The 12,396-nt window shown below is 42.6% G+C and overlaps 1 protein-coding gene across 14 annotated transcripts in view; it reads left to right on the forward strand.

Moving 5' to 3' along the window:
- Positions 1-9,661, forward strand: part of LOC148891393 (receptor-type tyrosine-protein phosphatase F-like) — a 232,682-nt gene extending 223,021 nt beyond the window's left edge. For all 14 annotated transcript variants that reach the window (XM_089009063.1, XM_089009067.1, XM_089009066.1 and 11 more), the window contains 5 exons: positions 1,943-2,121; positions 6,031-6,157; positions 7,218-7,498; positions 7,588-7,723; positions 8,348-9,661. In XM_089009063.1, coding sequence (XP_088865189.1) covers positions 1,943-2,121; positions 6,031-6,157; positions 7,218-7,498; positions 7,588-7,723; positions 8,348-8,416 — 792 coding nt within the window. In that variant the 3' untranslated portion in view covers positions 8,417-9,661. The remainder of the gene's footprint in view (positions 1-1,942; positions 2,122-6,030; positions 6,158-7,217; positions 7,499-7,587; positions 7,724-8,347) is intronic.
- The last annotated feature ends 2,735 nt before the right edge of the window (positions 9,662-12,396 follow it).

The following is a 12,396-nucleotide window of genomic DNA, read 5'->3' on the forward strand; positions in this document are numbered from 1 at the left end:
TAAACAGAACACAATTGATTAGGAACTAGATAAAATTATCACAGAGAAAGCACCTCTGGGATCATTCCTCAAGATGGTGAAAGAAGAAGGTTCGATCCTCATCAAGTGTTTAATGATGAGGCCACTCCATTCCATCAAGCCATCAATGACCATCACAAAGGTAAATAAAACGAATATATTATACAGTAAGGTTTATTTCTTTAATTATAATACCATAGCACATTTTTTATACATAAAATAAGGTATATTTTGTGTAGTTGTAGTTTTAAGGCTTAGAAAATTCGACAGTAGAAAATTAGGTTTTATGGGGACCTGGGAACGGATTATTCTCATTTTAATGGTATCCTATGGGAAATTAATTTTTGGGATGCACATTTTTCACCTTACACACTCTGTCTGGGAACCAATTAAGTTCGTAAGCCAAGGTATCACTGTAGATGTTATTTGGCAGTCACTCCATGAACTGTGTTCAAGGTCACTCCAACACGCACACAGATGGACACCTGCCGCCGAGTGTGATGTCATTACAATGTTTTTCCCGCCGCTGCAGCCGTTTGGCCTGGCGGTAGCCATGACGTGTTGTGTTTGAAGTGATAATAGCGTCGGCCAACGGAACGCAGCGGCAGCCATTGTGTGTTGTTTGTGCGGTTCAAAGGCGCACGCGGTGCAAATTTACACCGCCGCTGGCAGAGCACGACGGGCCCATTTTGGTTCCCGCTCGTCCATCTGCTGGTCTAAAGCGGCGCCAACTGGCCGGTGCCACGCTCCAACGCACGCTCTTTGGCATTCCTTAAAACGGCGCTTTGAAATCAACACGCCACCGTTTTAACACAAAAGCATCATTTCATTCACGTATTTGCGGCATTTGTGTTCATTTCAACAGGGAAAGGCGATTTGAGTGATAAATGTGGTCAAGCCGTCTATTAAAGTCGTATCTCAAGGAGGGAAGCCAATATTAGTCAGAAACACATCAACAGCTACATTTTATCAGATTTTAAGTTAATCATCGACATCATCGTTATTATTTTTTTTACATTCTAATTTAATCGGTGGCTTCGTCGTTATTAATAATCGTCGACGTCATCTGTATTTTTTTCAGATTTTAATTTAATCGTCAAGGTCACAGGTGTCGGCCCGGGGGCCAAATCTGGCCCTTAATATCATTTTATTCGGCCCGCGAAAGCAAATCAAGTATGTCAAGTGCCAGAATGCTTGTTAAAGTCCGAACCCAAATTTCAAATGGTCCCATCAGCGAATCAGAGTCCTCAATGTCAACAATGCTCTTGTTATTTCTTTAGATTCTGATTTAATCGGCGACGTCGTGATTGTTTTTCTGATTCTAATTTAATCGTCGACGTCATCGTTATTATTTTTTTCAGATTCTAATTTAATTGTCAACATCATTGTTATTTTTTTAGATTCCAATTCAATCATCAACATGATCGTTTTTATTCTTGCAGATTTGTGTCAAAAGTTCCTCAACACTCGCTGTTCCTGCTAGCCGCTCTGTGCGCAGTATTATAATCAAAGGAATCGGTGATGAACGGAGTAGCACGACGGCTAACACCGTGTCGGCTAAACGGCGTTAGCAACAGATCATGGCGACTTGTTCATATATTTGAAGCAAAGAAAAATCTGAAAATAGATAGCAGGATGAATGTGATGCCAAACTGGCTTTTGTGGCAGGCAGCATGATGTTGAAAATCAAGGGAAGAACATCACGGCTGATATCTGATTCAATTTCTGACCGAGGGGTAGTCAAATCTGGAAGCTAGCATTAGCACACACGGGTTTCGGCTTTTGTTTCATATCACCTTGTAATACGATGCCACGTGTGGGTATGCTAGCATCACGTAGCAACTACTCTGGGTTAACGTCCTTGTATGTGACTCCCTATGACATGATCAGACATCTCACGAAAGGCTTTCCTTTTGTCACCCAGCGCCTGGCCAACTCCAAGGCCCACACGTCCCGCTTCATCAGCGCCAACCTGCCCTGCAACAAGTTCAAGAACCGCCTGGTGAACATCATGCCTTTCGAGTCCACGCGCGTCTGCCTGCAGCCCATCCGCGGCGTGGAGGGTTCTGACTACATCAACGCCAGCTGCATCGACGGATACAGGTACGCCGTTTGTAAACTTGAACTCACGAGGCGTTAATATTTGAGACACTCACTTTGACTTTATAGATGGAGCTCTTAAAAAAAAGTGCCGTTGTCCTTAAAGATTGAACTTCGATCTGTAACAGAATAGAATGTCGCCAAAACAATGCTAATTTAGCTAATGAAAGCATAAAACACAATATACGATAAAAAAATGACAAATGACATTTTCAAAGTCCACTTTACTGCGTCAAGTACCAGAAGTGAACGATTGAATAGACACCCGTCGCTCGACAATCAACCGCACGCCTCAACTGAAGTAAACATTGTTAGCTATTTACACACCTTTATTATGTTGAAAAAATATCACGTTGATTATGTTGTGTGACCCGTATGTAAACATCCACACAAAACAGTCAAATAATAGGTGACATCAGCAGCTATCTTGCTAGCTAGCTATTAGCTATCTAGCTAGCTATATATTAGCTATCTAGCTAGCTAGCTAATAGCTAGCTATCTAGTTAAGAGCTAGCTAGCTATCTATTCGCTAGCTCGCTAGCTAGATAGCTTTCTATCTATTTGAGTGATTCCGGGTTGTGTGAACACTGGCGCTGCTCAACCACAGAAAAACTTATCCTGTGACTGTAACGTGACCTTGAGAGTTTTGAAAGGTGCTTGTAAATGCAATGTTTTATTATTATTATTATTATTATTATTATTATTATTATTATTATTATTATTATTATTATTTGAATGAATATAGCCTAGCATAAATCGGAATCAATAACTGGTGCTTCCTAATGGAGGCAAGAGGGGGTTACCAGCGCTCTTTCGATCCAAAATGCACTCTCAGCAGACCGTCACTACACTTTATCCACAATGCGCAGACGGTGGCGTGCGGAGCCAACGTAGCGACCGCACGCGTAGGCGGTTAGCAGACGCACAACGCGGAAACTCGAGAAGTGTGAACGAGATAGCGCGTCTTTCAACTACACATAATAGAAGAGCCGGTGCGCAAATGCGGTCTGATGAGCGGGCCGGCGAGAAAAAAAAATGGCGGTCTGGAGTCGTCATTCGTCTTTCTCCTCACATCTTGTTGCCCACTTTGTCTTCCTTTGATGTTTTCTCCGACTTGAGCCTGCGCTCAATATCTTTTTTTCCCCCTCACTCTTCTCTCTTCCTATCGTTTGCTTCTCTATCCTCCCCTGGAATTTCTTTCATGCGTTCTGCATCTGTCTTAATTCCCTCTGTTCCTTTCTCTTTCCTTTCCTGTCCTCAAGTCTTCAATTCTCCTAATTCCGTTTCTGGTCAGTACCTCCGTAAGCAAATAAGCCAATTTAATTGGTGGTTTTAATGACACATTTTAATAACATTCATGATGTTTAAAATTACGGAGTAAATGGTTATGATGTAAGACAATCAAACTTGTTCCCCATATTTTTTGCCACGCAATTTCATTTAAAAAAGCCATTCACTGCCAGACAGTGTGCAAAAATGTGTCCACTCCAGTGCAAGGTTTTTTGTCATTTTTACTCAAATTGCAGGACCCACAGAATATTGTGTTTTTGGACTACATAAACATTAAATTCAGTGTAAGAACCCTTAGCCTCTCTTCTTTCATCAGAAAAGAGAGTTAATTCCTAAGTTATGTGTCTAGAGTTATCTGAGTTTGAAATGGGGGTGACTGTCTCGATTTACAATACAATGCATATGTTTTATATATTTATCTATCGTTTTAACAACCGCTGAAGCTGTAACAAAGCGCTAACATGGACAAAAGGCAAATGCAGCCCCATCGTGGTAGGGAGAACCATTGCCGGAGGTCTGACCGGCGTCCATGTATTACATTTTAATTTTTAAACCAATCGTTTGCAATTAAACCAGTTTGTTCGTTTTCTCGATGCTATCTGTCATTGATGTCATGTCCCTCCATTTTCCGGGGCTGTTTCATTTAAAGGACAACCGACGTCACTTTTTTCTTTCCTAACTGACATTCCTGTGAGGAATTAATCAGCCCGTTTCCACAGGCTGATAAATTCTTCCATGGAGCTTGGACACCCTCTTCTGGCTCTTTCTGGTGCAACACGAGGTTTTTAGACCAAACAAGCATTGACGTGATAGAAGGACTGATACAATGTGTCCTTTTTTTCAGTCGGGGGCGTTCCTTCAGTGATGTCACGTACGGACTCGTCACCAACTCAAAAACAAGACTTCCGGAATATTGAGCACGAGTCTTACAACGTAAAATATAGCTATATGCGGTGGAATCTTTGTAAAATACGCTGAGTAGAAGTCATTTGAAGCCATTTTACAAATTATGGACACAACTTGTCCGGAGACGTCGGTTGTGCTTTAATTATAGACTATCACCGCCGCTCTCCTTCCCCTCCTGCTTTCATCTTTTTTCCCCCTGATCACCCCCCCACCCCCCCCCCCCCCCCCCCCCCCACCTCCCTCCCTAACCATCCCTTCAAACGTCCTCTCTCACATCCTTCCCCTTCAAATTTGCCCCTCGGCGTAGTCGCACCTCGTGAGGCTGTCTTCTTCTCTTGCGACAATCTGTTGTTTCTTTATTTGTGAAAGGAGCAAAAAAAGGCCCTCAGCATATTCTAATCTCTTGGTTCCACCTTGGCAATTTGCCTCCATCGCGTTCATGAGATGGCGTGCGTGTTATGTCGAGTAGCACGCGAGGCTGAATACATCGCTTTCAACACGCGCACCTGCCAGCGTCCACGTGCAGCCACGTTGACACGTGACGACGTGAGTGTACTCGAGTGCTTCGATTCTTAAATGGGACGTTGTCGCCACCTGCTGGCCAAGCGGGCGACAGCAATCCGGCGGCGCCATAACAATAATCCCCAGCAGTGACGTCACAATGGGCGAACGGAAATGTCGCTGATGATATTTTTTTCTTTTGTTCTTGTGGCACACCGCTGGGAAAAAAATATAATGAGCCAATCACGATAGATAGAGATTTTTTTAATAAACAGTTTGAAAAGGGAAAACATGGTCACATGTTTAAGTACATTGAACATGATCCGTTCCGGAAATCAAAACAGAACATTCATCACATAATCACATTGATAAGACGTTTTATAATAATACATTTTATTTTCAAGCACCTTTCAAAGCTCATAGAAAGAAAAACAGATACAATAATAAATAAAATACAATTAGAAATAGAAACAAGAGATAAAGCTACACAGAAAATGCGATTTTAAATAGGTGGGTTTTGAGATGGGACTTGAAAGTGGGAAGAGAATCAATCTTACGAATGTTGGGAGGAAGTGAGTTCCAGAGTTTGGGGGCAGAGCGGCTGAAAGCTCTGTTCCCCATCGTGCTGAGATAGGCAGGGGGCACACAGAGGTGGAGGGAGGAAGAGGATCTGAGGGAACGAGAGGGAATAGAAATTTGAAGAAGGTCAGATAGGTATGGGGGCAAGCTTATAGATAGCTTTAAATGCGTAAAGAATAATTTTAAAGTTTATTCTATATTTAGAATTCATTTACTTCCTCGTAAGCAATGTCCTGTTCAGGTAGATATTTTTTTAATAAAATGGTTCTAATTTCATGTGATGGAACAACGGTACATTTTTTTTTTAGTTTGGTTCAGTGTTTGTTCAATCGTCCATTATAAATACAGTAAAGTCTCGTTATATCGATATTCAAGGGAGTCCGAAAAAATATCGATATAACCGGGACTATCGATATATCCGACCCTGTTTGCATGTAATTTTCTCAGTGCGTGCATAGAAATAGTATCGATATAACCGGGACTATCGATATATCCGATATCGATATAACGAGACTTTACTGTACATGTAATTGCCTGGTTTGTTCTACTGATACAATGCAGTAATAAATGAGCATTTATTTATGTTTTTTGACTTTACCATTTTTATTTCATCATGTTTTTTCTTGGTGTGTTCAGACAGCAGAAGGCCTACCTGGCCACGCAAGGCCCACTATCAGAGACCACCGAGGACTTTTGGAGAATGTTGTGGGAGCACAACTCCACCATTGTCGTCATGCTCACCAAGCTCCGGGAGATGGGACGGGTGAGGCGTAAACAGCAAAATAATGTCACGCCGCCCTGAATGTATTACTGTGCATCAGTTTTAGACACATATATAATCGTTGTCCATGTTAAAGGACAACCGACACCATTCTTTTGTTTCCTAACTGACATCAGAAAAGAGTTTTATAGCATCTAAAATACCCAAAACACGCGGGGTGATATTTTTAGTCAAATGCAAAACACCAATAAATATGACTTAAAGTGTCCCAAAACTGCCACAAAATGAGCTCAACAAATGGCGAGATTCAGAAAGTCCCGCCCCCTCGTTCGTGACGTCACACCAGGATACACCGTCGCTAACTGCCCTGTTCGAGAATCAAAACAGAGAAGATGCTTTCCTGTTACTCATCTAGTTATGAGTATAATTCAAATAGTTCTGAAGAGCAAAGCATAAATGATTGCAATCGATTAAAGAAGTCCTTCCGTATCAATTCGAACCGTCGGGTCTCCAATGTAGCGTCTCAGAAAATGCACAAGATGGCGCACAAGCTCCGTTGGAAATGGGCTGATTTGTGTGGTGGAAATTACACCTTCTTGATGGTGTTACCGCAATTGGTAGTCTTGGTGCGACACACGATTCACCATTGCGTTATATATGTAGTTTTCCTTCTAATTTCGCGATCAACATTGTGTTTTCAGATGAAAAAAAGTGCCCAAAAGGCATTGTGTGTGTGGCTTTGACGGTCACGGGGGTTCCTAATGTGACGTCACTTCAGGAATCATCATCAACTCAAAAACAAGACTTCCTGAATATTCAGCGCGAGTCTTAAAACGTAAAATATAGCTATATGCAATGGAATCTTTGGAAAATGCGCTCAATAGAAGTCATTTAAAGTGATTTTACAAATTCTGGACGCAACTTGTCCGTAGGTGTTGGTTGTCCTTTAAGCTCTTTGTTACAGTATATTGTAGTACTGCTACATCTCTAAACTGTTTGAAACAGATCCTGTTTTTTTTTATGTGTGTAGTCTAGTTATGTTTCTGAATCCGGAAAACGAAATTCTCACGTTTAATGTGTGTGCGTGTTTGTGACATAACAGGAGAAGTGTCACCAGTACTGGCCGGCTGACCGCTCAGCCCGCTACCAGTACTTCGTGGTGGACCCCATGGCCGAGTACAGCATGCCACAGTACATCCTGAGAGAGTTCAAGGTGACAGACGCACGTGACGGACAGTCCAGAACCATCCGCCAGTTCCAGTTCACCGACTGGCCCGAGCAGGGCGTGCCCAAAACAGGAGAGGGCTTCATCGACTTCATTGGTCAAGTGCACAAGACCAAGGAACAGTTTGGACAGGACGGACCGATTACTGTGCACTGCAGGTACGAGCGCCACCGCGAAACCCACGACCCCAACGCGGAGGAGCGTTCCGTTGAAAGATGGACTAACGCTTGGCCTTTGCCGTCCTCAGCGCCGGGGTGGGTCGCACCGGAGTCTTCATCACGCTCAGCATCGTGCTGGAGAGGATGAGGTACGAGGGCGTGGTGGACCTCTTCCAGACTGTGAAGACCCTGCGTACTCAACGGCCCGCCATGGTGCAGACTGAGGTGAGCAGTGACTCGCTAGTCTTAACGGGAAGGCATTTAACTCATTCGCTGCCATTCCCGAAGTTTTTGTTTTTCTTACAGGGGTGCCGATAAAGTGCTGGCCAGACCTCTAGTAATGTTTTTCCCTTTCACAAGGGGACAGCATTTGATTTTTGTCCATGTTAGCGCTTTGTTACCGCTTCAGCTGTTGTTCAAGCACTATATAAATCAATATATATGTATTGTATTTTGTACAGCCGCCCCCATTTCAAGCTCAGATAACTCCAGACTCATATAATTTAGGAATTAACTATTTTTTTCAATGAAAGAAGCAAGTCTCAGGTTTCTTACGCTGAATTGAATGTTTATGTAGTCCTAAAACTCAAAATTCTCTGGCATCTTGCAATTTGAGTGAAAATGATAAAAACCCTGGCACTGGAGTAGGCACGTTTTTGCGCATCGTCTGGCAGTGAATAAGTTTTTTTCTTTGGGAATATTTATCCAGGAATCCACTTGAGATTTGTTTTCCCTTTTAAAAAAAAATCCAATAGAGATTTTTTTTTCCCCCTAAAAAACAAACAAAACATCAATGTGAGGGCATTATTTTATCATCATAAAGCGCATGTGTCAATGTGTTTGTGACAGGACCAGTACCAGCTGTGCTACAGGGCGGCTCTGGAATACCTGGGGAGCTTTGACCACTATGCAACGTAACCCCAGGCGCCGAGGTTCGAGTCCCTCAGGAGTGTGCCATGTGTCCCATCTCATCTCCCATACCCCGGGAATTAATGTAATTAAAAACAAAAGAAAAAACATACCACCCAACCTTTTTCCTTCGGGGAGAGGTGCAAAGAATGGAACCAACCATGACTTTAAAATGTTCTTTTCTTTTATCTTTTTTTTTGGGGGGGGGGGGGGTGCGTCTAAGTCTTGTACAGTTGACAAAGTCACATGTCCCCCGTCTAGCGGTACCTCCACTCATTTTTTGCAATGATTTGCATTTATTGTTTAGTCTACTTTTTTAATCAATTTTTTCATAACACCGTGTCTTAATGCGGCTCCAGTGCTTTATTTTAATAGTTACTACTTTTAATGTTTAGTTTTTCTTTCATTGTTATAAAAGGCACACAGATGCTAGCGGCTATCCTCCGAATTGGCCGCCTGTTTGCATTGTTGTCACACGCTCTGAATTTAATCAGGATGATGACCACAACAAATGGAGGGGGGGAGGAAGACAACAAAAAAACTGCCTTTTCACTCGCTATTTCCTTGAGGACGAGCACAAAGTGGCTAATGCTAAGCTATTCCGAAGCTAAGCTTTCAGACGATAACGGTGTGTACAGGAAAGCAAAGCACAGGACTTTTTTTTTGTTTGTTTTCCTCTGCAAAAAGGCCTTTGTACAGAATAGACCATTCCTCCCGGACGTGACACACACACGTAACATTGATCTTATTTTATACAGAAATAGAATTATAAATTTAAAAAAAATCTCTATATATGATTATATATATGTATGATGATATCTAACACACAGCTTGTTCTTGCCGTATGTACTGTTCCATTGACAAAAAAAAATGGACACAACGCAGCACAACCTCCCTGTTGTCGCCATGCACACACCCTCAGCCAAGATGGCCACCGGAAGCACACACACACGCCTTAAGTGGCGGCGGCGTGGGCGTATCGGGCGGTGGAGCTTTTAAGGGGAGGGCAGCTACTTTGTCTCTTTTTTCGATCTTGTGAATGCATCGTGCTGTAGGGGTTCCACCACCTGTTGTATAAACACACAAACACAGACACCTATACACAGCACATCTGTTTTTCTATTTGTTGACAATGAACTGGAATTTCAAAAGAAAACCTGTTAACGAATGAACACTCGAGTTGTAAGAAAAAAAGAGAGAAAAAAAAACCTTGATGTTAATAAAGATACATAATTGGGTTTCTTTTTTACAAAACTCTTCTGTGTTTTGACTTCTTCATTGCACAACTCATGATAGTATGATTTATTATCATTTTTAATCTGGCCGTGATAGTATGATTTTTTTTATCTGGGTCATCTTATTTTACTGCCTTGGACTCCAGTTGAGATCGGCATGTATTTAATAAAGTTGTTGTTCTAATTTAGTGCATCGACATCAATTTTCTAGCTGTCTGGATTCCCACGTTCCAAAAAGGCCTGATAGGACTCCTCCTTCTGTGTGACGTAATCCCCTATCGGATGCAGTTGCCCCCATTACACGCCAGATAGCGCCATTTAACTTCATGTTTCAACTCCGTGACGACCAGAAAAGACATTTTTTTGGTGTGTATCCGTTCATACAAATAACTCCGAAGAGATTCCTCAGACCTCGCGTCAAACTTCCGTGTCTAGCAGCAAATTACCTTGTATATTTTTGTTCTTAGGTTTACCCTGAAACCGCATCTCCAAGAAAAAAGGCCCCATTGTTCCACCTCATGATAGCTTCAGTTTACTTGAATGAGAAGCAAAAGTGCCGCTGCTTTAATGCTAGCCGCTAATGACACCTGGACTGGAGTGTTTATGTGTCCGCTGATTGAGGGTTTCCTTGAAATTCTTGCCAAGACCTAAACAAGGAACGGCGTTCCAACCTTGTGCACCATGTCGACATGCTTTCCCCAAATAGTTTTTTCTGTCTTTCTTGTATAAGCGGCCTTGTCTCGCCGATGTAACCCAAGTTTCGACGGACGCATTCGAGCATATCGCTCGTATCGGCTCCCTCAACTTGATTTAGGGATTAGCGGCAGCTGCTCGTTTTTTTTAACAAGAGAAAAAGCCCAAGGACATCTGTAAGCAATATGAGAGACCCTTCTGTCCGACGTTTTCCTTTTCAAAGTCTGAAAAGCAACATCTGATGGGCATCGCCGTTCCACGGCGACGAACTGGGCGGCGTGTAACGCGACGTCAAGTTCGCCCGAGCGTCTCAAAGCTGGAGAACACAGAAGCCGCATGCTGTGAATATTTATCAATCCAACCGACCAACTAAACGAGGACGTCATTGTGAACCTGAGCAGTTAAGTTATCGTACCCGTCTAGTGACTTCATTAGAGTTACGTTCTGGATGATTGTAAACACAAAATTAACTCTAGCATATCACATTTTTATTTCCGGGCTACAGGGTTGAAAATCATGGACCTCCATCGTGAAGATTACTGGAGAATCTCGTAAACTTTTATTTAGTCTTGGGAGAAATTCCAACACCCTGATGCTGCTTGGCCACAAAGTGACTCATCGGGCTGTCTGGCGGACCATCAGAAATGTTTAGAACTGAAGATTGTTTATCAGCTTTCCTGCCCACGAAGTTTGACCAAAAAAATTGGAAAAATCCTGAAAGACCATGCGGAGCCTTTGAAAACAAAGAGCAGCTTCAGACCCATCGATGCATTTATTTTTCACCTAAAAAAGTGACATAAAAACCCATTAATTTGTTTGCTTCTTCATTTATTTTGAGGTTAGGAGAGGCAATTTTGGAAGGTTTAAAGAATTTTGACACCCGGAAGGCGCCAAACAGTGGAAGTTACTGGCTGAGCTGCAAGTCGAACAAGGTGACTCGTCGGGCAGTCATTGCAAATGTTTAGAGTCGTTGGAATTGCTAATCAGCTTCTCTCTTCTTCTTTAGGCGGTTGGAAAGCCAGGTCCATCGCAAATTTCCAGACTTGTGGAGGCATTTGCTTCTTTCGTGAATAGGTAAGTGAGCGGCTCCAGACCCGTCAATGTGCCTCATTGGATTGGATTGGCCTTTATTAGTCTTGCAGTGGAAAAATTTACATTTCACATCAGCAAAGTGATGAAAGGAAAGGAAGTAGAAAAACAAAATACAGGAGCAGTCCTTTTTACCAGTGGACCAGGCACGTCATGGTGGAATGTGCATGTCTGCTACAAGCGAAATGTTGAAAGCAAACATGAAGCTGTAGCATCCGTTGACAAAAACAGATTGTCTCACATTTCCTGTCCCACGTAAATCCGCTTCAATTCCAAGCCGCAACATTTCCGCATACGCATTGTTCTCCTGAGGTGAGGAGACAAATTTCGGGAAGGCATTAGAGCACAGGTGTCAAAGTCAAGGCCCGCGGGCCAAATCCAGCCCGCCACATCATTTTTTTCGGCCCGTGAAAGCAAATCAAACTTGTTAAATTCCATGATGATTGCTAAAATCTGAGCCAAAATTTCATATTTTTGGATGTCAACCACAATAAAAGGCATTATTCTTGACTTCAGATTTGACAACGAGTTATTCCTTAATTTGCTGTGTGCTCTATATGTAATATTTGAAGGGATTTAGACATTCTAATGGGTTCCCCAAATTCATAACGGCCCTCGAGAGGAAACCATAACTACAATGTGGCCCGCGGCAAAAAAATGACTTTGACACCCCTGCTTTAGAGAATTTCCAAAGATTTCCAAGCCAGTCCCAGGAAATTGATGGCTTGGCATGCGTCCACGCAAGGTGACTAGTCGGGCACATCCCAAATGTTTCGATGATCGGCTTCCCTCCCCACCTGTTTGCAGATCTTCTTTGGGGCTGTTAATTTTCTTACGGGCGTCGACCAAAACACCTTACCATCTGCACCCCCTCACTAAAAAAACGCTACCCTTTGAGGCGCTTTCATGGGCAGATTCCATTATCACGGAATGCCTCCGCTGTGATAATTTCATCTAAGTGGGTTTAAGCTT

This window comes from Hippocampus bargibanti, linkage group LG11, assembly GCF_051943395.1.
Source record: "Hippocampus bargibanti isolate YZ-2025 linkage group LG11, ASM5194339v1, whole genome shotgun sequence".
In the NCBI taxonomy this organism is placed as follows: Eukaryota; Metazoa; Chordata; class Actinopteri; order Syngnathiformes; family Syngnathidae; genus Hippocampus; species Hippocampus bargibanti.